This window comes from Bubalus bubalis, chromosome 17 (assembly GCF_019923935.1).
Source record: "Bubalus bubalis isolate 160015118507 breed Murrah chromosome 17, NDDB_SH_1, whole genome shotgun sequence".
Taxonomy (NCBI): Eukaryota; Metazoa; Chordata; class Mammalia; order Artiodactyla; family Bovidae; genus Bubalus; species Bubalus bubalis.
Window position 1 is genome coordinate 69414492 of NC_059173.1, and position 23896 is coordinate 69438387.

General features: G+C 38.5%; 3 protein-coding genes across 4 annotated transcripts in view; 2 read left to right on the top strand and 1 right to left on the bottom strand.

The window, feature by feature from the left end:
* The window catches only part of PLRG1 (pleiotropic regulator 1), a 20804-nt gene extending 20048 nt beyond the window's left edge, over window positions 1-756 (bottom strand). The window contains exon 1 of one of the 2 annotated variants that reach the window (XM_006056342.4): window positions 618-756. In XM_006056342.4, coding sequence (XP_006056404.3) covers window positions 618-626 — 9 coding nt within the window. In that variant the 5' untranslated portion in view covers window positions 627-756. The remainder of the gene's footprint in view (window positions 1-617) is intronic. The other variant, XM_006056344.4, reaches the window with a different exon arrangement.
* On the top strand, window positions 334-10062 carry LOC112579995. Its single transcript, XM_044930579.1, has 4 exons — window positions 334-856; window positions 1545-1585; window positions 1683-1740; window positions 9437-10062. Exons 1-4 carry the CDS (start codon window positions 365-367, stop codon window positions 9617-9619), a joined length of 774 nt encoding a protein of 257 aa, XP_044786514.1. The 5' UTR covers window positions 334-364; the 3' UTR covers window positions 9620-10062.
* Window positions 10063-10478: 416 nt separating this feature from the next.
* On the top strand, window positions 10479-18694 carry FGB (fibrinogen beta chain). Its single transcript, XM_006061568.2, has 10 exons — window positions 10479-10489; window positions 10934-11090; window positions 11320-11340; window positions 13858-14049; window positions 14530-14713; window positions 15629-15856; window positions 16365-16478; window positions 16837-16962; window positions 17173-17458; window positions 18057-18694. Exons 1-10 carry the CDS (start codon window positions 10479-10481, stop codon window positions 18286-18288), a joined length of 1551 nt encoding a protein of 516 aa, XP_006061630.2. The 3' UTR covers window positions 18289-18694.
* Window positions 18695-23896: the final 5202 nt, after the last annotated feature.

Below are 23896 nucleotides of genomic sequence, written 5' to 3' on the forward strand. Positions count from 1 at the left end.
CGATGTTCAATAAAAGCCCCGCCTAAGAAGACCGTGACGAACTCCGTACCCAAGGACCGCGTGAAAACTGGAGTAATTACCTCAGGCCTCCCGCCTGGAAGGCCTTCCCTCACAGCTCAGTTGGTAAAGAAACCGCCTGCAATGCAGGAGACCCCGGCTCCATTCCTGAGTAGGGAAGATCTGCTGGAGAAGGGAAAGGCTACCCACTCCTACCCACTCCAGTACTCCCTGGACTTCCCTTTGGCTCAGCTGGTAAGAGAATCCACCTGCAATGCGGGAGACCTGGGTTCGATCCCTGGGTTGGGAAGATCCCCTTGGAGAAGGGAAAGGCAACCCACTTCAGTATTCTGGCCTGGAGAATTCTATGGACTGTATAGTCCATGGGGTAGCAAAGAGTCGGGCACGACTGAGCGACTTTCGCTTCACTTCACAACTCCGGCTTCTTCTCTTCCTCCAGAAAACCTTTCGAGACCACCCGGTCTCGGCCAAACAGCCTCCCGTCGCAGCCACTACTCTCTCCAGTTCCCACACTCCCAAACCCTCGATCGCCCACGCCCGCTGCCAAAGAAAAACAATCCAGAAGCAGACGGCCCCTGAGCACCCAAGTGTCACTTTACCTCGACCATGGCTCTGCCGTCTATACAGGCGCTCCAGCAGGGAAGAAGCAGTACTCAGGAGAACAGGACAGAAACCGCCGCCACCACAGCTCAGCCCCTTCCGGAATTGCGCTTCCTGGGCCGGATGTGACGCAAGGCTCCGCGCAGGCGCGCGGGGCGCTCGCAGGCCTTCCGGGGTGAAGCGACGGGCTCTTCTCCGGCCGCCTCTGGGGAGGAGCTTCTGGACAGCAAAGCGGAAGGTGCAGGAGTCGCGTGACGATGCGTCTGACTTCGTCTTGCAGAAATCTTGAGATAATAACGTTTTCTGCCTTACTCACAGCCTTAAATACTTTGGTTTAGGGTTGTGGTCGCATGCCCTTTGTTCTCTGGAATGTTAATGCGATTTCTTCAGACGAACCAACAGTTCTAGGGAACTTCCGGAGAGCGCGGGAAGGCTTTTACACGCTCTTGCCTTCTTTGAGGGGGCGCCTCCGTGATGCACGTAGCCAGATTGCGCTATTTGACTCAATCTGGCTGAAAGCCTTTAGACGTCTTTGTATTCTTGGCGCCCAGAAACAATTCCACTTACACTGTCCATCAAGCACTTGTTGGAACAGTTTCATTTGAGAAATTCTGCAAAATATTTTGGTTTTAATAGCATGTGGCAAAATCTCAAATTTATTTTCCAAAGATTTTTTTTTAAAGTCTCTCAGAACTCTTGGCCATTTCTTTTATTTTCCACTAATACAGGTTTTTAAAAATTTTAATCTCTCAAAACTCTTGGCATAACTCTTGTTTGCTAGTTGTCCAATGATAAATGTGGCTTCAACAATGCCAGGGTACAGTTGGCCAAAGTGGGGAGAAGAAAAACATCTGAAGACAAGGCATTTTTATATATTAATATATACAGACTGGTGCCAAAAGATGGGCATTTTCTTTTTTACCCAGGTAGACTCTGCAGTTTGCGATCGTTGTACCTATATTTCTAGGTAAGAAGGAAAATGGATGGAACTGGATATTTGCAAATTTGAATAGACCAACGTTTTATTGGCTCTCCTGTTCTTTAACCATAGTCACTTTCTGCAGATCTTGTCATCAGAGCACCTGCTTTAAGAGGGAGAAAAATCTATCAAAGTATAGCAATGTGAGTTGATCATCTCATTTAAAAATTTATGTTTAATTAATTATAAACGTTAAGATCATGCATGTATTTGAAAATACAATCACCTCTGAGTTTGAGTGTAAGTTTGGCTTTAAGGGGATTTCCCTGGTGGGTCAAACGGTAAAAGAATCTGCCTGCAATGAAGGAGACTTGGGTCAATCCATGGGTCAGGAAGATCCCCTGGAGAAGGGAATGACTACACACTTCAGTATTCTTGGCTGGAGAATTCCATGGACAGAGGAGTCTGGCCAGCGACAGTCCATGTGGTCGCAAAGAATAGGTAGTAACTGAGCGACTAACACTTCACTTGGCCTAAAGAACTGACTTTCAATAACAGTGGCCACTAATAGCAGCCCTTGCAAGGAAATGCTGTAATATAAAATGTATACTTGGAAAATAAATCAGAGTATAACTTAAACTATAGATAGAAATAATTATATAAAAGAACATGATGTTACAGGGCAATAAAATTACAGAAAACAAGATTCTAGTATATCTATGGCAATATAGATGAAGAAGACATGGTACAAAATACAATGGAATATTAGTCATAAAGGACAAAATAATGCCATTTGGAGCAACATAGATGGACCTAGTGATTGCCTGAGTGAAGAGATTGTACCGAGTGAAGTCAGAGAAACACAAATATGTGCTGTCACTTATATGTGGAATCTAAAACAAACGGTACAAATGAACTTACCTACAAAATAGAAACAGTTACAGATGGAGAAAATAGACTTATGGTTACCAGAGAGTAAGGGGGAGGGATAAATTGGAATTGACTTATGCTTACTACTATATATAAAACAGATAACTAAGAAGGACCTACTGTAGAGCACAGGGAACTCTACTCAATACTCTGTAATGGCATATAATAACTTAAATAATTTAAATAATAATCTAATCTAATTAAAAAATAATCTAAAAAGAGTGGATGCTGCTGCTGTTGCTAAGTTGCTTCAGTCGTGTCCGACTGTGCGACCCCACTCTGTCCATGGGATTTTCCAGGCAAGAGTACTGGAGTGGGGTGCCATTGCCTTCTCCGAAAAAGAGTCGATATATTTATATAAATAACCGATTCACTTTGCTGTACACCTGAAACTAACACAACGTTGTACTCCAATAAAAATCAAAACAAAACAAAAAAACCAACCCTGTCCTGGCTGATACCCAGAGCTGCCTTACTTGAGCAGTAGAGGTCAGTGCTGCTCTTGATAAATGTAGAAGGATTGTTTGCAAAAGTGCACATGGTGAATACTTATTAATGTATACTATTAAGTCTGTTTGGATGAAGCCTATAGTACAAATTTTAAGGAAAGTCTCCCTTTATTAGTTGAGCTCTTTTTTTTTTTAAATTCACCGATATAGGAGATGCCTTTATTCTCTATTAAAAGTCAATAACTTGTATATATGCAGCTAAAACATATAATGGGGGAAAGATCTCATTTATAGCAACAATAAATGAAAAAATATTCAAAACATGAGAAAAATGAAAGGGCATAAGAAGATTTTAATTAATGAAAATATATCTTATGAAGATTCAAATTTATAAATGTCTGGTCGTTTATCTAATCTTGGGCACATTTTACAGAAAATACTGTTAATTTTTGTTTGTTTATTTTTGGCTGCACTGTGTCTTTGTTGCTTTGCATGGGCTTGCTCTAGATGCGGTGCGTGGGGCTGCTCCTCAGTGCACCGGGTTCTCTCATTGCAGAGCACAGGCTCTCAGGTACACCGGCTTCAGTAGCTGTAGCACGCAGGCTCAGGAGTTGCAACACTCAGGCTCTAGGGCTCAGGCTCAGAAGTCGTGGCCCACAGGCTTAGTTGCTCTGCTGCATGTGCAGTCTTCGTGGATCGGGGATCAAAACTGTGTCCCCTGGATTGACGGGCAGATTCCTATCCACTGCACCAGCAGTGAAGTTTGAAAATACTATAAATTAATTCAAGACATTGCTATTAAATAATGAAAAACATTTTAATGTTATAAAATACTCCAAATAAATTTTTTTCATTTTCTACAGAGTTTTAGTGCTGATACTTTTATATATACTTAATATATAAAACTTTAAGTGATTTATTGCATTGTTTGAAAACACAGCTTCTCTTCTAATGCACAATTTATGCTTTTCTTAAAAAAAAAAAAAAGCCAGCTTGATACCCAATCAGTTGATCTTAACTTTCCCTTTGAAATAGTTCAGCAGACCCCAGAAGCCATTTCAGCCTAACTTACCAAAAGAAAATGGAGGGGGGGTGTTACTATTTAAAAGGACATTCAGTTCAGTTCATTTCAGTCACTCAGTCATGTCCGACTCTTTGTGACCCCATGAATCGCAGCACAACCGGCCTCCCTGTCCATCACCAACTCCCGGAGTTCACTCAGACTCATGTCCATCGAATCAGTGATGCCATCCAGCCATCTCATCCTCTGTCGTCCCCTTCTCCTCCTGCCCCCAATCCCTCCCAGCATCAGAGTCTTTTCCAATGAGTCAACTCTTCGCATGAGGTGGCCAAAGTACTGGAGTTTCATCTTAAGCATCATTCCTTCCAAAGAAATCCCAGGGCTGATCTCCTTCAGAATGGACTGGTTGGATCTCCTTGCAGTCCAAGGGACTCTCAAGAGTCTTCTCCAACACCACAGTTCAAGAGCATCAACAGTCCATACTGTTGATACTTCTTACATTCATACATGACCACTGGAAAAACCATAACCTTGACTAGATGGACTTTTGTTGGCAAAGTAATGTCTCTGCTTTTGAATATGCTGTCTAGGTTGGTCATAACTTTCCTTCCAAGGAGTAAGCATCTTTTAATTTCATGACTGCAGTCACCATCTGCAGTGATTTTGGAGCTCAGAAAAATAAAGTCTGACACTGTTTTCACATCTATTTCCCATGAAGTGATGGGACCAGATGCCATGATCTTCGTTTTCTGAATGTTGAGCTTTAAGCCAACTTTTTCACTCTCCTCTTTCACTTTCATCAAGAGGCTTTTTAGTTCCTCTTCACTTTCTTCCATAAGGGTGATGTCATCTGCATATCTGAGGTTATTGGTATTTCTCCCGGCAATCTTGATTCCAGCTTGTGTTTCTTCCAGCCCAGCATTTCTCATGATGTACTCTGCATATAGGTTAAATAAGCAGGGTGACAATATACAGCCTTGACGTACTCCTTTTCCTATTTGGAACCAGTCTGTTGTTCCATGTCCAGTTCTAACTTGCTTCCTGACCTACATACAGCTTTCTCAAGAGGCAGGTCATGTGGTCTGGTATTCCCATGTCTTTCAGAATTTTCCACAGTTTATTGTGATCCACACACTCAAAGGCTTTGGCATTGTCAATAAAGCAGAAATAGTTGTTTTTCTGGAACTCTCTTGCTTTTTTGATGATCCAGCGGATGTTGGCAATTTGATCTCTGGTTCCTCTGCCTTTTCTAAAACCAGCTTGAACATCTGGAAGTTCATGGTTCACGTATTGCTGAAGCCTGGCTTAGAGAATTTTGAGCATTACTTTACTAATGTGTGAGATGAGTGCAGTTGTGTGGTAGTTTGAGCATTCTTTGGCATTGCCTTTCTCTGGGGTTGGAATGAAAACTGACCTTTTCCAGTCCTGTGGCCACTGCTGAATTTTCCAAATTTGCTGGCATATTGAGTGCAGCACTTTCACAGCATCATCTTTCAGGATTTGAAATAGCTCAGCTGGAATTCCATCACCTCCACTAGCTTTGTCTGTAGTGATGCTTTCTAAGGCCCACTTGACTTCACATTCCAGGATGTCTGTCTCTAAGTGAGTGATCACACTATCATGATTATCTGGGTCATGAAGATCTTTTTTGTACAGTTCTTCTGTGTATTCTTGCCACCTCTTAATATCTTCTGTTTCTGTTAGGTCCATACCATTTCTGTCCTTTATTGAGCCCATCTTTGCATGAAGTGTTCTCTTGGTATCTCTAATTTTCTTGAAGAGATCTCTAGTCTTTCCCATTCTGTTGTTTTCCTCTATTTCTTTGCATTGATCACTGAGTAAGGCGTCTCAGAGATTTGGCAGAAGAGTCAAATGATTAAGTTTAGAAGTTTTGATGGCTTCTGCTGCTGATGTTGGTAGACTTTCTGTCTAGAATGCTGCCATGAATATACATCTAGCCAATCAACCTGATTATTTTCTTAGCTTATTTCCTTCACAAACATGAATTTGGGGAAGAGAAGCTGATAGGGCTGGCTTGGGTAAGGGATGTACCCCTACTGAGTCACCTGTGGCTAGAAGGTCAAGGTATCACAAGGTCTCACTAACAGGACCACAGAAGCTGCAGTCCTGCATTTTAGGGGTCATTCCAAGAGAAGGGAGTGGCATTCCAAATTCCAAAATGGTTGTCACAACATTGTGGTTTTGAGTCTAATGGGACAGAAGTAAAACAGCATCTCTGTCTTTTCTCCAGCTCCTGTGATCAGCATTGTGTTGAAGGGAAAGAAATGTCCTATTTGTCTCCTTATTGCCATGGTCTATATCAGCTTTTTAATATCGATAGAAATCTCCTCTGTCCATGGGATTCTCCAGATAAGAATTCTGGAGTGGGTAGCCATTCCCTACTCCAGGGGAACTTCCTAACCTAGGGATCAAACCTGTGTCTCCTGAATTACGGGCAGATTCCTTACTGCCTGAGCCACCAGGGATGCCTATCAGCTTCCTTAAGAAAAGCAAATTGGCATTGACCAAATCAGTAGAAGGAAACTCTCCACAGGAGACAGAGCTATCTTACCCTTCTTCCCTGCAGCGTGCTTTCCCATTGCTAACCAATCATGGCTGAAAGCTCTGGTCTAAGACTTCAGTATTAATTTCTCCTTGGCTAGTGGTTCTCAAACCATGGTTCATGGCAAGAAAACAAACAAAAAGACCATACAGAGACTAACAATGATTTAATATTGTTCTCAAAGCCTGTGTCAGTTTAAACAAAGAGAATCAGTATTTAATTCTGTTCATTCAATCTTTCACTCATTCTATGTTCACAAACTAGTTCAATGGATATTAACACTTGTCAAAACCTATCATGCAAAGCATGATAGCATATTCAAAAGCAGAGACATTACTTTGCCAACAAAGGTCCGTCTAGTCAAGGCTATGGTTTTTCCTCTGGTCATGTATGGATGTGAGAGTTGGACTGGGAAGAAGGCTGAGCGCCAAAGAATTGATGCTTTTGAACTGTGGTGTTGGAGAAGACTCTTGAGAGTCCCTTGGACTGCAAGGAGATCCAACCAGTCCATTCTGAAGGAGATCAGCCCTGGGATTTCTTTGGAAGGAATGATGCTTAAGATGAAACTCCAGTACTTTGGCCACCTCATGCGAAGAGTTGACTCATTGGAAAAGACTCTGATGCTGGGAGGGATTGGGGGCAGGAGGAGAAGGGGACAACAGAGGATGAGATGGCTGGATGGCATCACTGATTCGATGGACATGAGTCTGAGTGAACTCCGGGAGTTGGTGATGGACAGGGAGGCCGGTTGTGCTGCGATTCATGGGGTCGCAAAGAGTCGGACACGACTGAGTGACTGATCTGATCTGATCTGATCATGCGAAGAGTTGACTCATTGGAAAAGACCCTGATGCTGGGAGGGATTTGGGGCAGGAGGAGAAGGCGACGACAGAGGATGAAATGGCTGGAAGGCATCACCGACTCGATGGACATGAGTTTATGTAAACTCCGGGAGTTGGTGATGGACAGGGAGGCCTGGGATGCTGCAATTCATGGGGTCGCAAAGAGTCGGACACGAGTGAGTGACTGAACTGAACTGATTATGTGCCAGGTGTCTGATATAACTATATAGTCACTCAAACCACAAGTTTCAAGTCCAAAAGCCTTTTCAAGTCATTTTTCCCTGGGAAGAAGTTTTGGGTCTGTAAGTTACTGTTCCCAAAGCTTCACATTTCCCCTGCTTTGGCACAGGGTTTCAGGTTCAGCACATATAAGCAGTTTTTTATTTTTGTCTACCCCTCTAAACACAAGGACTTCCCTAGTGGCTCAGACGGTAAAGCGTCTGTCTACAATGCGGGAGACATGGGTTTGATTCCTGGGTTGGGAAGATCTGCTGGAGAAGGAAATGGCAATCTACTCCTGTACTATAGCCTGGAAAATCCCATGGATAGAGGAACTTGGTAGGCCACAGTCCAGGGGGTCGCAAAGAGTTGGACACAACTGAGTGACTTCACTTTCATTTCCTTTCTAAACACAAAGCTTGGTGAGGACAGGGTGCTTCTCTATCTTGGTGACCAAAGTATCCTTGGCCTCTAGCACAAGGTAGGTGCTCTATAAACATTTGATGAACACAGATGGCCTTGTGTGCTATTACTGAGCCTGACTTGAATTGTATCAAGGACAAATGCATTGACGATCAGTGCCGGCAAGTCCACCCTTCTTGCCAGAGAGCTGCTGGGCAGAACGGATTATTTCTGTTTTCTCTGTCACTGATTTACTGCCCTTGACTTACGTAAGGGGATCAGCTACTACAAAGAACCCTGCACTATTGATCTAAAAGTATAACTGAACAAATAGTACTCCCTTCCTCCTCCACCAATGGCATCAACGTTTTTAAAAAAAAAATGAAGTATTTTAGTAAGCAGAATCTCTGCAAATGTATTTCTTCTCACTGAAAATACAGAAATTTACTGTGTAATATTACACACTTTAAGTGTTAGTATAGCTGTATAAAACTCTATGAAAACTCTAGCAATAACTAGGCTTAAGCTCATAGTTATTACCACTCCATCAGTCATGCCTCTCACACAAATATGAATATCCAACCCACACTCACATATTACAATGAAAATGTAAGAGAAAACAAAGGGTAAGACACTATAGTCTCAAGGAAAAAATGGCTGGCCAATTCAACAACAGCAAACCCAGGCCATATCTTTACCATGTTTTCATTTTGTTGGGCAATATGTTGTAATGGGCACAGAGTGTGAACTGTCTGATTAGACAGACATGGGTCAAGCCCTGGTACCAGTACACCTTGAGTTCTTTACTTAACCTCTTGAGCCTCAGTTTCATCATTTTTAGAATTTAAAGTAAATAAGTGATTATTAGAACTTGGCATTTGAGGCCTGTTTCAATGAAAAGATAGTTCACTCACTCTTTCTATGATTTTTTTAATCAAATGCCTACTATTTCTTATTCACCAGTGTATCCTCAGCTTCTATTACACTGCTTGTCACATAGAAAGCCCTCAAGAGCTATTTGTGGAATGAATGTTCTGCCTCAGTCTTATGGAATGTAAATTCTAGTAGCTTCCTTCACTTTCCTGGTGATGATGGTTAGAATGCCTGTCAGAACAGAAAAGAAAAGTGAGACTGTAAAGGAATTTTCACTTTAATGTTGTACAAGGTACTGTAACACACTAGAAGGAATTTTAAAAATTAACAGACCTCTGGAAATTAAATAATGGTCCTACTGCTAGTTGATGTAATGTCAGTATTTGAAAATGAAGTAATAATGTGATAATGTTATCTCAAAAGAAAAAACATTTTTAGTTTTCTTGACATAGTCAATCCTTTTAAATCAGCAAAAGTCTGACATCATTAAAACCCTGTCCAGATGGTTAAAATGGACTTTTTCTCAGTTACATTTTGAAGGAAAGTATTATTGCATCTTATTCTAATTAACATGCAGATACATACATCTGTTTTCCTCAGAGTGTGTATTCTTCTAAGAAAGTCTGTCAGTCATGTACGACTCTTTGTGACCGCATGGACTGCAGCACACCAGGCTCCTCTGTCCATGGGGATTCTCCAAGCAAGAATACTGGAGTGAGTTGCCATGCCCTTCTCCAGGGAATCTTCCCAACACAGGGATTGAACCCATGTCTCTGGCTTTGAAGGTGGATTCTTTACCATCTGAGCCACCAGGGAAACCCAATGAATGAGATGTAAATTTGGAATAATTCAGCCAATTATTTTTCTTATTTTAAACTCAATACTTTGATTCTATAAATCTGAGTTAAAAAGCTTTAGGAATGCAACTTAAGCTATCCAGAGAAGAAAGAAATTTAATGTTTCTCATTCCATTATCAGCAGTCCGTTTTCAAGCATTGTTTAAAACATACTCTTCAGATCCAAACCTGGGTCTTTTTAATAAAATCACTTAAAATTGAATGACAAAGTTTTCACTTTCCATACCAAAAAACCCAGAAAATGCTGTAAAGCAGCACACTTGCTAGGATTTACACCGTTGGCTTTGGTTTTCCTATTGATTCTTGTAAGAGTTGTTAATCCTGATTGCAAAAAAAAAAATGAAAAGATAAGAGAGATGCATTTGTTAGCTTATAGGAAATCATGAAAGGAAATGGGACACATTTAGTGTCTGAACTTATATTTAAAATAGGTAAATGAAGGCTTCCCTGATAGATCAGACACGACTGAGAGACTTTCACTTTCTTTTCACTTTAAATGAAGGCTTCACTAATGTTAAAATAACATTGTTTTAAAGATAATATAAAAATAAATTTTAAATATCTATCCAGTCACCATAATAATGATTTTCATTTAGGAATCTATAATCTACTAATCATTTTAATACAGTTTACAATTATTTGAAAATTTTAATGTATCAATAAAGAATAAAATATGAAAACTGGTTAGAGCAAAAAATGACTGCATTTTCTTTTTGATGTTTGTCTATCGTAGCATAAGGCATGAATATTAATTTTGCTATTCTGATTAATGTCTAAAAGATAAGATGAACATATGGTAATGTAATTCTTGAGTTTAGTGGCCTTTTCAAAAACTAAATTACAGGATTACCTCCAAACAACATTTATGGTAAACCTTTAGTGAGTTCACAGTGTTAGTGGGTACCTTGTAAGTAGGTTGAATATTTTGTGCTCAGATTAAAAGTATTTTTTTCTTCACACATTCTTTGGGACCCTGTGTAGCATCCACATTAATTTACAGGAAATAGAATACACAGCTCTTTTAGGAATGTCCCAATTTCCCATCATACTGTCCAATTAAATGAACTGAGGAACTTTGGTGTTACTAAACTTGGCCGACAGAGAACAATTGTATGACAAGTAAATAAGTCTTGCTGGGAAGATGTTGCTTAAGGGATAAAATGGTTCAGTCAACAAGTGAACCAAAAAATTAAATGTTAACTAAGGAAGGTAACCACTTGAAAAGGGATAGCTAACAGAGGATTCAGGTATATATAGGGCTGAAGATCGCTCAGTTAGGTCCAGAGCAAAGGGTGATTTCTTGGAACTTCGAAAAATTTAAAACCATGAAACATCTATTACTGCTACTTTTGTGTGCTTTTATAGTTCAGGCCCAATTTCCTACTGACTATGACGAGGTGACTTTTACATATTATTATATTCTTACTAACACTATTAATATAACATATAACCAAATCATAATCATATCTGAATATTTATTTAATGAAATTAGCATTGATTTTAGTTATGAAATTGAATTGTTAATTTCTAGGACCTATTTTATTTAAAGAATGTTGTATAGTATTTCTTACATAAAAACAAAATAATGATTTCTCATTTTCTGCTTTATCACCTTTATTTTCCCAGGGACAAGATGACAGACCTAAGGTAAGATGTGCTTTTCTTGATTGTTGTTGTCCTGAGTAGTATGATTTTCATTTAGTTCTAGCAATATGTTTTTATAATCTGAGAACAAAAACTTGAAAATTTCACAGACTATAAAATAAAAGAGCAGTATTTTAAAAGAAAAAAGCTGTAATTGCTGGGTAGCTCTTTGATGAAGGAAGGTACTATATAGCTCCTGAAATTATTGGCTATTGGTAAATGAAAATTGTGAACTAAATCTAAAAGTAAAATAGATCACATTCTGTGATAGAAGATTAAAAATTGTTTTTTATTGAGAAATTTATATATTGTTAATGGTTATGGAATATAGCACTCCATTTAGTTTATTCATTTATAGAACAATTTTGCCTCAAGTATCACTCCTACTGGTATGAAGATGTCAAAATACAAAAATACATTTAGAAAAATGATACTTTAAGAATTTAAATTTTATTATCAGATGACTCCTGATCTAATTACCTGTATATAACATAGTATCTGCCACATTAGAAATAAAAGTGCACAGTGAATGAAGTAATGAAATGAAGTGATTCATTTTGGATCATTTGTTGAATTTAAATGGAACCTAATATACAGCTCCTGAAATAATATATAGCTCCTTTTAATTATCAAAGTATACATATAAAAAGATAGTTATATGGTTAATTGAGTTAGGTAAGAAAAATGTAAAGAATGTGTAAGAGTCAACTTTTATAAAGCAGTAGGCTAAGCACTTTACATTCCTGCTGACTGACTAAAATACACAGAGATAGTTTACTTATTTATGCTTCCAACTGGATTTTCTAGTTTTAGTTATTTCAATAAGTGGTCTTCATAAACCTAAACATCCATATAATTTCTTTTAAACATTTTTCATTTCCTTTTCTCTAGTATAGCTAGATCACCATTGCTACCTTTCTAATGATACTCTAAATAAAAAGAAAGTACTTTTCTTCTGTTATAATTTGATTTGTAATAAACAGATGAGTCACATTTCATAAAATTTCTGTTAGAACAGACCATCTTTGACTGCGACCATATATCTTCAAAACAATATATATTTCCTACAAATCTTCATACATTATTATTTTTATTGCAATTACACATAACATACTGTAGTTTAATTTCAGAAGTTAAGCAGGGGAATCTGGCCAGGTTTAAAGCCTAGCACTCTCCTACTAAATGTATTGTCTCTTACTGAATAAATGATAGTAAAATTCCAAATACAGTCATTCAGTGACCTCTAGACCCACCAGATAGCTGAGCTTAGTCTCTGGTGCAAATCTAGTCCTTTGTTAATTTTTAATTAAACCCTGAAAATGAAAGGTGTGGTGGTGGTGGTGGTGGTTTAGTTGTTAAGTCGTGTCTGACTCTGCGACCCCATGGACTGTATAGCCCACCAGGCTCCTCTGTCCATGGAATTCTCCAAGCTAGAATACTGGAGTGGGTTGCCATTTCCTTCTCTACCTGAAAGGTGTAATTACTGACAAAGACCATATGATGATAATAAAGTTAATCCAGGCCAGCACTTTTGCATTGTATTGCATATTTTCCACTTCACTATCTTTTAATGTTATATTTTAATTAGCAAATAATTTAATTGCAATGCACATAACCTAAGAATTATTTAAATGAAATAATTATTTTAAATGAGAAAATCATAGCATTTGATAAAGAAATCATGTGAGAAATTTCATGAGAATGATTTGACAATTTTGTTAATAGACAAGATTGGAGTTAATAGTGGAAAAGCCACTTACACTGTAGTATCTGTTACTGTTATGTGTGATTGCAATGAAGATAATAATAAGAACTTAATATGTGCCAGGCACTCTTCTAAGGGTGTCACATGCAGTAAGTCATTTAATCCTTAAAATCATCTTATATAGCAGATACTATAACTACCTTTATTTTAGAGATAAAGTAATTCACCCACAATCTTTAGAACTAGAAAGTGGTGTGGGCCAAGACTTGAAACCAAGTAGTCTGACTCCAGAATACCTTATTCCTTTACAAACGTGTTAGAGTCAATTGGTGTCTTATTACAAATACATTTGTTTTTAATAAATCTATATTGCCACTTAAGTATTATTAACTAAGAGCTAGTGAAATAATCAATTCATAAAAATTAAAAGTGATAAATAATTACTGGAATTTAGTAATCCAAGTGGCTTGAGAACATTTTTTCCTCCTGACAGTATAGATTTCATAGTATTTTGTGTGTTCTAATGTATAGATTTCAGGAATCTGAGTTCATTGCTATTCATTATCTGATGCAACTTTTTTTAAGGACTCTTTTTAAAACTCCTCCAGGTACAATAGCTCTTTGCACTGTTTTTCGTTCTGCTCTTATTAAAGAGACCTGAGGAACCTATTGATTTGCCAACAATAGCTAGTCAGTTGATGGTCCTTAAGCAAATCATAGTTTAGTAACCTAAGTTATAAAATGAGACTGTTGGAATACTACATCTCAAGTTTTCCACAACACTCTTTGTTTTATTTCTGCCTGGCCCCCTGAAGTTAGGTTTGGGTGCCCGCGGTCATCGGCCCTATGACAAGAAGAAGGAAGAGGCCCCCAGCCTGAGACCTGTGCCCCCTCCCATCAGCGGAGGTGGCTATCGGGCTCGTCCCCCCACAGCAACTGCGGGCCAGAAGAAAGGGGAGAGAAAGCCCCCTGACGCTGATGGCTGCCTGCACGCGGACCAGGACCTGGTGGGTGCACACGTGGCTCTGTCCGCCGTGGGCCTCCCGTGTGGAGAAACCCGCATTCATGTGTCTTCCTGATGAGCACTGACCCACGTTACCATCACTGTCCTTTTGCTTGCTTCTTTTGGATGTAAATACAGAACATAAACTTAGTGGGCCTTGGGCTAAGGGTGCTTTTCTAGTTTTCTTTGGTCTACAGCCAAGATTACAAATCAGGACACAGGATGTTCCCTCTCCTTCATACTTGCCCACTTTGTCTGTTCAGGTGGTAATACTTTCATACCTAATTACCTTTGTTCTATGGTAAGGATTATTTTTAATCTTCAGAGAATTATAATGGTGAGTCTAGAACTTCTGGTCTTATATAAAGAAAATCAAATTGCAAGTTTTTATATTGGTGAAAGATATCATTGAATTTTCACTATGTGCTTGTTTTGCAAATACCTCAATCCTACATCTGATGTTGGCTATTTTCTTTGTATATAGGGTGTGTTGTGTCCTACAGGATGTAAGTTGCAAGATACTTTGGTAAAACAGGAAAGACCAATCCGAAAGAGTGTAGAAGATTTACGTAATAATGTGGAGTCTGTTTCCCGGACCTCTTCTTCCACCTTTCAATATATAACTCTGCTAAAAGAAATGTGGAAAGGAAGGCAGAATCAAGTACAAGGTAGATATCCTTGTGGTTTCTCTTTGATTCTCTTACAAAATTGAAACGGTCAGAGTGCCATGGGAACGCACAGTTCTGAGAAGATCCACGTCTCTAGATGAGCCTGGGTAGTTCAGTATGAGCCTGATTACCCCAAGGTCCTCACTTAGGCATCTTCACCTGCGGCTTGTTACGTAAGCACTATTCAACTCTAACTCCCAGTCTGGTATCAGCAAGGATAATTTTCTGTGAAAATTTTTACTGTGAGTCCTTATTTTTATTCAATAAGAAACTTATGACTCTGAGGACAATATATTCACAGAGTGAAAATTTAGCATTTATAGATTTAACCTTTGACATTTTAAATATAGGTGTCCATGATATCTTCAGTTGAATTGCAAATAATGATCCCATCATTTGAAACTTGAGATCTGAATTTCGAGTGGTATTGGCCTGGTGGTTAAGAATCAGCTAGTGACTGAACTGGCCATAGGTGTCTCAGGGAGTAGCCTACCCAAATCTGGACATTTTTTCAAAGGAATCATGGCATTTCTCTTGCATATTTATGCTGCAGTTATGTGAGATGGATAAGTAAATTAAGTGTATCTACTCTATAAGATGTTGAACTTCTGAGATGGAAGGCCTAAGTACTGCTTTCTCCTCTTTTCCTTATCAAAGAAATAAATAAACAACTTATTGAATATATCATTAGGCTTAATTTTTACCTTAATCTAAGGTAAATTACTAGTGTAGTGACTATATGTTAATTTATGTATGCCATGGACCAAATAATTTTCCCTAAGTGCAACTACATATCATGACTGCCTGATGCCCGAGTCTAGTCTATTCTCAAAATCAAAATCATGATTGTATAGTTGAATACATTTAATTTTTTGTCAAGAGAAAACGCTAACCATTCCTACACAATTTTTCCAGATAATGAAAATGTAGTAAACGAGTACTCCTCACATCTGGAAAAGCACCAGTTATATATAGATGAGACTGTGAAGAGTAATATCCCAACTAAGCTTCGTGTGCTCCGTTCAATTCTGGAGAATTTGAGAAGCAAAATACAAAAATTAGAATCGGATGTCTCAGCTCAGATGGAATACTGCCGCACCCCGTGTACTGTCACTTGCAATATTCCTGTGGTGTCTGGCAAAGGTAACTAGTTAAAACATATTTCTAGAAGGTTACGGAAGAATTCACACTCTCTAAGAATAAGAGAACTAAAACAAGTTCAGTGGATTTTCCCCAACGGATCCTAAGTACATCTCAGCACATCATGAAGATATCCCCAGCATACCTAATGCACCCACCAGTTTTTGAAGAGTAGGAAGCAGCATAATGATGCTGGTAGCTCAATGGGTGTAATGTACATACTTGCTTGAATAGATGGGAACCATGGATAGATGCAGGGATTTCTCCATCACATGCGTTCTGGAAGTTTATGGATATCAAGATATAAAAGGTGGAGAAGGGCTTTTTCACTCCCTTGGAAGATTACGAGTGTGATTTTTAGTAAGAGGAAGCATCAGTTTCGGTAACATTTATCTTAAAATATCTAAAATAAAATATTCTTTAGTAATCAGTTATCTTACAAACTTGGTGACTAAATACAAAGTAATGATGTTGTATTCCCTAAATACAATTTGTTCTCTTATGGTTGCAGAATGTGAGGAAATCATCAGGAATGGAGGTGAAACATCTGAAATGTACCTCATTCAGCCTGAGGATTCTGGCAAACCATATAGAGTATACTGTGATATGAAAACGGAAAAAGGAGGTACGTGTTTGATAGCTTTTGACTATTATGCTGAAATTATTTTGATACCATAAAATGCCAGGAAATAAAATCTAGCTTTAACAAAACTAACAATGAGCCATTTGATTTGGAATTCAATCTGATATTTTAGAAGTTATAAAATATTTCTGATTCACAGTTTTGGGTAAAAGATAAAGCACTTGCCGTTTCCAAAGATTTTTCAAGTTTTCCTTTCAGATTTATTTCCTTATTATGTCTATTTAAGGACACTAAATATCAGTGGGCATAAATTAAATGGACAAGGAAGTCAGACATTGCCCCCAAAGGGCCATTATTTGTTAGTGGTTAATATGTGTTATTTTTTTTCTTTCAACCAAAGGATGGACAGTAATTCAGAACCGTCAAGATGGTAGTGTTGACTTTGGCAGGAAATGGGATCCATATAAACAAGGATTTGGAAATATTGCAACCAATGCAGAAGGGAAGAAATACTGTGGTGTACCAGGTAACAACTGGGAGTACAAAATAAGACCATTCTTTATTTAGATTTTTTTCCGTTTAAAAAATATAGTGTTGGTAGTCTGCTTTTAGGAGTTTTAGGAGGTTAAGAAGTATTTACAAAAGGAGCATAAAAGCTAATGATAAGAGGGGAAAGGCAGTTTTTTGCTTTCAAAGGTTTTATTTTTGGTGAGATTTTATTTTCTTCTTCCTTTAGGTGAGTATTGGCTTGGAAATGACAGAATTAGCCAGCTTACCAATATGGGACCCACAAAGCTTTTGATTGAAATGGAGGACTGGAAAGGCGATAAGGTGACGGCACTCTATGAAGGATTTACCGTACAGAATGAGGCCAACAAATATCAACTCTCAGTGAGCAAATACAAAGGAACAGCCGGCAATGCCCTCATAGAAGGGGCTTCTCAACTGGTGGGAGAAAACCGGACCATGACCATCCACAACAGCATGTTCTTCAGCACGTACGACAGAGACAACGACGGCTGGTACGTGCTGCTGCTTCCCCCCTGCTTTCAGTGCCACGGCTCGTGCTGCTGCCTGGGGTCATTAATGACAGCGAACATGAGTAGTGCCTCTCGTTTCCTGGGTGGGTCCTGTGTGCCAGCACTGTACTAAGCTCTCTCTGAAGCACTTCAGCTATAAGGTTGCCACTGCTATCCTCATTTTACACGCGAAGAGCAGCAAGATTAAGTAATTTACCCAACGTTACATAACCATACAAAATACAACTGTAATTTGAGCACAGTTACTTTCTAAGTAGTGAGTACTTAGATAGATTTCTGAATGTCTATCATGGACTGTGGCTTTTGAAACCTCTATTTTGTTTTCTAAGAATCTGTAACACTAAGAGATCTGAAAGCTGTCATTTCAGGATAACAGAATGCGTATTGGTGAATTTGCCACATGGGCCCAATTATCTCCCTTTCTTGCTATAGGGCACAGAAAGCCCTTGGTGCATTATTGTGACTTTCCATATAGAATCCGAGGGAAGGAATATTGCACCCAGTACTCCTCTGTGGGCTTTGCAAAGAATTAACTTGAGAGCACTGCAGTTGTAATAACTCCAAGCAAATTTCCTTTCAGGAAAACTACAGATCCCAGAAAGCAGTGTTCTAAAGAGGATGGTGGTGGATGGTGGTATAACCGATGTCACGCAGCCAATCCCAATGGAAGATACTACTGGGGTGGAGCGTACACCTGGGACATGGCAAAGCACGGCACAGACGATGGAGTGGTGTGGATGAACTGGCAGGGCTCCTGGTACTCAATGAAGAAGATGTCCATGAAGATCAGGCCTTACTTCCCAGAGCTATAGTACCCCCCACACAGAGTATTATTCTTCCACATGTAATAACATTTTTATATATCATCAGAAATTTTTTTTCATACCTTATATCTCTCTAAAGCTATCAAAATGTAGTTGGTGTGAGTTTTCAGAAAAAGTTTTTAGGACAAATGACATTAAAAACAGCACATTGTTTTCTTTCATATTTGTCATTTCCATTGTGTACCAAGAAGTAACTAAAAGGATGATTGTGGACAGTCAGTGTTCATAATTTCCATTCCAGTGGATTGTGAGAAGTTTCAAATTAGGAAGAGAAATTGAGGTGAAGTAAAATCATGTGTTTAAAATCCACTTTGAACCTCTCTTTATTTATGTAAGATCTATCACAGAAAACTCAAAAAGATTTATTCATTAAACCAGTTTATGTTACAATAAATTAACGTCTTATTTTGTAATCCACGTGGTCACTGAGTTAGGCTTTGAAGCTATGAGCAAAGAGAAGCATTCACAGCCTCAAGCAGCTGACGAGCTGACCGTGGCACCCTGAAGGTTCAGCGTCTCACTCTGCTTCACGAAAAGTCACTGCTCTGCAGGGAGGTAGACTTGAGGATCAGAGAGACCAAGAGCACAGTCACAGTCAGGTCTTCTCCATTTGTTTTTTGAGGGAAGCAGTGAGTTAACAAGCAGCATTTGCCCCTGGAAATTGGCCTACTGGCCTCAGTTGGGTTTTTGTTTTACACATGGTCACAGCAGAACTAAAACAGAAGTGGATTTCTCTTCTTTCCACTTCTTGGGAAATGAGTATGTCAACTCAAATTTTCTTTCCCTTTGTATTCTCCATCTGCCCTGGGACAACCCTCTGACCCTCTGGCTTCCTTCCCTCTGGCAGCGTCATTGCCACTGATTTTCATGGAAGCAGTGTCCTGAAGCCCGTCTTCTTCATCTCTGCATCTAAGCAAATGTTCATTTCTATCATGGCAATGCCATCACTCTCTTAACTCCTCATCATAGCCAACCTTACCTTTTATCCGGTTTCCCTGCCATAAGTTCTGTCCCATCCCTACCTATATTCAAGCTGTTATTGTTAAAATAAATTAATTTAACAGAGTATATTAAGTGTACTAAAAAGAGAAAATTGTTCTAAACATAGAAAATTCTGACCAAGTTACTTTCCTACTTAATGTTAGCTTGTTGCTATCTAAGTGTTAAAATCCAGGCTTCTTAGCTGGGAGTGAAAATGGTTTGTTACTTGGTCCCAGCACTGTCTTCTGCCCCCTGTCGCCCTTCACCATACATCTACATTCTTGTCACAGTGAATTTTTCACCATGCCAGGAAAGGGCAGGCCCCTTTATATTATGTTCCTGTTGTCAACAGCATCTTTCCTCCAATACCATCTGACAAATTGCTGTTCATTTTCAAGGCTTACTTTAAATGCCATTTGTTAGGTCTACATATCTTTCTCCTTTGCTAATAATGACCTCTTATTAATCTTTGATTCCAGAATCATCTGTCAGAAAGTATGATTTTTATAAATTTATAAATATTATATAATATATACATTTATATATATTAAAATATATAAATCGTATATTATTAAGAACTTATTGTTCAGTTGTTAAGTCACATCCGACTCTGTGTGACCCAATGGACTGCAGCTCGCCAGGCTTCCCTGTCCTTCACTGTCTCCCAGAGTTTGCTCAAACTCATGTCTATTGAGTTGGTGATGCCATCCAACCATCTCGTCCTCTGTTGTCCCCTTTTCCTCCTGCCCTCAGTCTTTCCCAACATCAGGGTCTTTTCCAATGAGTCAGATCTTCAAATCAGGTGGCCAAAGTATTATAGCTTTAGCTTAACCATCAGTCCTTCCAATGAATATTTGGGGCTGATTTCCTTTAGGATTTTCTTTAAGATCTTGGATAGACCTTTTATAATGTGGAATACATTTTCCAAAAAAAGGTACATATAGAAACTGAATATGCAAAATACTTGAAAGTAGACATTTTTAAGCAAGACTGAGTATAGCAAAAGCCCACGGAAAAAAGGATGGGGAGGTGCAATATCCCCCAGACCTTTGCTCAATTCCCTTATGTACTCAGGACTGAGTGAATTCCTAGAATTTAAAGTAAAGCCACAGATTAAAACCCACTAAAGGAGATAATCCTATGGTCAATTCTTAGTTAATGTACAGGTATCAGAAACATGGAGATCACACCTAGGTAATATGTAATATCTATCTAGAAAGAAATAAGCATTCTTATGCGAAGAGTTGACTCATTGAAAAAGACCCTGACACTGGGAGGGATTGGGGGCAGGAGGAGAAGGGGACGACAGAGAACGAGATGGCTGGATGGCATCACCGACTTGATGGATGTGAGTTTGGGTAAACTCCAGGAGTTGGTGATGGACAGGGAGGCCTGGCATGCTGTGATTCATGGGATCGCAAAGAGTCGGACACGACTGAGTGACTGGACTGAACTGAACTGAAGGTATCATTTGGTAAAAAATGTTACATATCTGATTTTTTCCCATTCAAGTTTTAAAATTTTAAATACAGTCAAAAGGTAGTGTCCCCTAGTTAGAGTATATAAAACAGTATCTAAAAGCTTTAGCTCATGACTTTTATGAAGATAATAAAAAATGAGTTGAAATTAATAATCTCAAATTTTTGCATGAGAACTATAACATATTTCTTATACAGTTAAGACTGAAAGTATAAAATAAATTGTGGAGGGCATGGCAACTCACTCCAGTATTATATTCTTGCCTGGAGAATCCCCATGGACAGAGGAGCCAGGCAAGCTACAGTCCATGGGGTCACAAAGAGTCGGACACAACTGAGTGACTAAACCCAGCATAGCATATATAGTTCATTAGAGCTATGAAGGATATATGCACTTGGGACATAAACTTCCCATTCCTCTGCATTTAGGAACCAAGGAAAAACAGATAACTAACATAACTAAAGGCCTGTTTTTTAAAATGAACATATGTGGGGCAAAAACATGGATTATCTAACATATCACAAACCACAGTCGTTGAGCCAACACTTCTGTTTAACCATTGCACACCAAAATACCATGTACAATGATCATCTAAACCTGCAGAACTTATTTAAAACACAGAGTTCCTGGTCTCAACCTAGGTTTATTGCATCAGAGTTTCTACATGGGAAGATGGTAAAAATATATATTTTTTAAATAAATGACCCTAAGAGATTCTGATCAGTGGCTGGACTTCAGAACAAGTGAGTCAGGCTGTGTTTGCATTCTCCAGAGACGCCTGTCTTTCTTATCTAGCACTTTTTCCACTCAAGTGGTGACTATGAGGCAATATTTAGAGAAAGATGTCATCTTTGAGATTACGTGACTTCACAGATAACCACTGCTTATGTTTAAGACCCAGTCTGGGTTTAGCAACATGATCCCCAAATACTTGAACCACTATTTCTACTCTGGTATCTATCAGTCTCAGGTGATTCTTTAGTTGGACTTTTAGTTTTTCTGAGGTGTAGAAACAAATGAGAGATGCTACCTACCTTTTTGTACGTAGAGCTGAAGCTGTGGTTCTAAACACTATGCACCCCCCACACTGTGCCGTGTGATTTGATGATCCCTCCTGAGTTTCCTCTGCCGTGCAGCTCTGCACCAAGTCACAGTGTGCTGGTGTGTTATGGCTAAACCTAGGAAATGGAATAAGTTCTGTTTATTTTAACATCAATTGTGGGTTGTTGCTTTTTTTTTTATTTTGGCCACACAAATTCGCATGTGGGATCTTAGTTCCCTGACCAGGGATCAATCGAACCTGCAGTCCCTGCATTTGAAGTGCAGAGTCACAATCACTGAACAGCCAGGGAAGACCCTAATTATGGTTTTAAATAATGAAAGTAGTATGTATTACTTTAGATGTTTTGTGAAATACAGAAAAAAGTAGGATCATTTCTAATTTCAGCACTCAACAGGGAAGCAATTAATATCTTGATAGATTTTTGTTGTTGTTGTTATCCTGTGCATGTTTTAGAACTTGAAGTTTTCACATTGTGTCATAGAAATGTTTTCATGTTACTTAATATTCTTCTATAATTTTCTATCATATGATTTTTAATGGCCATATGATATTCCATCATGTGCCACATACTCTTTTTTTTAAAACAAATGTCTCTCATTAGACATTTAGATTTTTCTGACCTTGTTCTAATAAGGACAGTGCTGTGATTAGCATATTTTTGCATGTAAAATATAATCTGTATTATCTATAAGTTTTTATTTACTTCCTTCTAGAATAAATTCCTAGAAGCAGAATTTCTAAAGAAAATAAAGGATTTTGGCATTCTAAGTGCTTTTAAATTACAATATTGCCAAATAACTCTCCATAAAGATTGTACTGATTTACCTTTGGCACACAGAATTAGAGGTGTTTGCATTTTTATTTTCTCCTCCTTCATGAATGCTGAATGCTGATTAAAATATTGACAATTGCTTTAAGTTTCACATATTTAATTACTAGTGCAACTACAAGATTTTAAAATGTTTAATGACCATTGACTATCTTCTTTTGAGAGTTTCTTTTTAGGTCCTTTCCCCAATTTTCTATGAGGAGAATCATCTTTTATATGAATTTTTAACTGTTCTTTAGGTATGTAAGACAGCAATTAGGAGCATGATATTACCCACTATTTATTCAAGTATTTTATTTCCTAGGTGATTACACTGGGTCTTACACTTATGCAAATCATTTTAACTGGTATGAATAGTAACCATTGCACCATTTCTCTCCTAACAACAGGTGATGTGTTTTTTGGCTTTGTCTTTTGACTGAATTATATTTATTTCTCCAACAACATTTTATTCAACAAGTTTCAGTTTTACAAAGAAATTATAAGAACAGTTTAATGAATACCTCTATGCCCTTCACCTAGATTAAACAATTGTTTGCTACATTTGCTTTATCTCTTAAAAGGAGATATTTTTAATGCAGTTTTGCAAGCGCTTATGTAGGCATACAAACCTAAGGTCATAGACCTATTGCAGATAGAGTCAAAGGTGGATTTAGCAAATATTTTCCAGAATGCCCTGTTGCAATCAACATGCAGCCACCCTGAGCAATGAGCTGATGAAGAGGGAGATCACTGACCAATTCTTAGCTCAAACCTGGCAGGGTGTCTTAAATTTTCTTGCCTCTGTGGTTTTGAAATGTTGCTTTTACTATGTGGAAATGGAAAACAGAATGTCCAACTCTCAGATGATGATTAATTTGCCTCTTTTCCCCAGGTGCAAATTCCTTACCTTACCACTTCCTTCCGTGATCTTTAAGGCCCTGCCACCTTGCAGAAAGTGAAGAAAAACTAAAGAGCCTCTTGATGGAAGTGAAAGAGGAGAGTGAAAAAGTTGTCCTGAAACTCAACATTCAGAAAACCAAGATCATGGCATCTGGTCCCATCACTTCATGGCAAATAGATAGGGAAACAGTGGAAACAACAGCAGACTTTATTTTGGGGGGATCTAAAATCACTGCAGATGGTGACTGCAGCCATGAAATTAAGACAGTTGCTCCTTGGAAGAAAAGTTATGACCAACCTAGACAGCATATTAAAAAGCAGAGACATTACTTTGCCAACAAAGGTCCATCTAGTCAAAACTA

Coding starts and splice junctions, on each gene's coding strand:
- LOC112579995 (XM_044930579.1), top strand. CDS start 365: ATGGACTGTATAGTCCATGGGGTAGCAAAGAGTCGGGCACGACTGAGC. Junction 1,586..1,682: donor CGTTGTACCTATATTTCTAG/GTAAGAAGGAAA, acceptor CACTTTCTGCAG/ATCTTGTCATCAGAGCACCT. Junction 1,741..9,436: donor ATCTATCAAAGTATAGCAAT/GTGAGTTGATCA, acceptor TGTTTTCCTCAG/AGTGTGTATTCTTCTAAGAA.
- FGB (XM_006061568.2), top strand. Junction 15,857..16,364: donor TCCTGTGGTGTCTGGCAAAG/GTAACTAGTTAA, acceptor TTATGGTTGCAG/AATGTGAGGAAATCATCAGG. Junction 16,479..16,836: donor TATGAAAACGGAAAAAGGAG/GTACGTGTTTGA, acceptor TTTCAACCAAAG/GATGGACAGTAATTCAGAAC.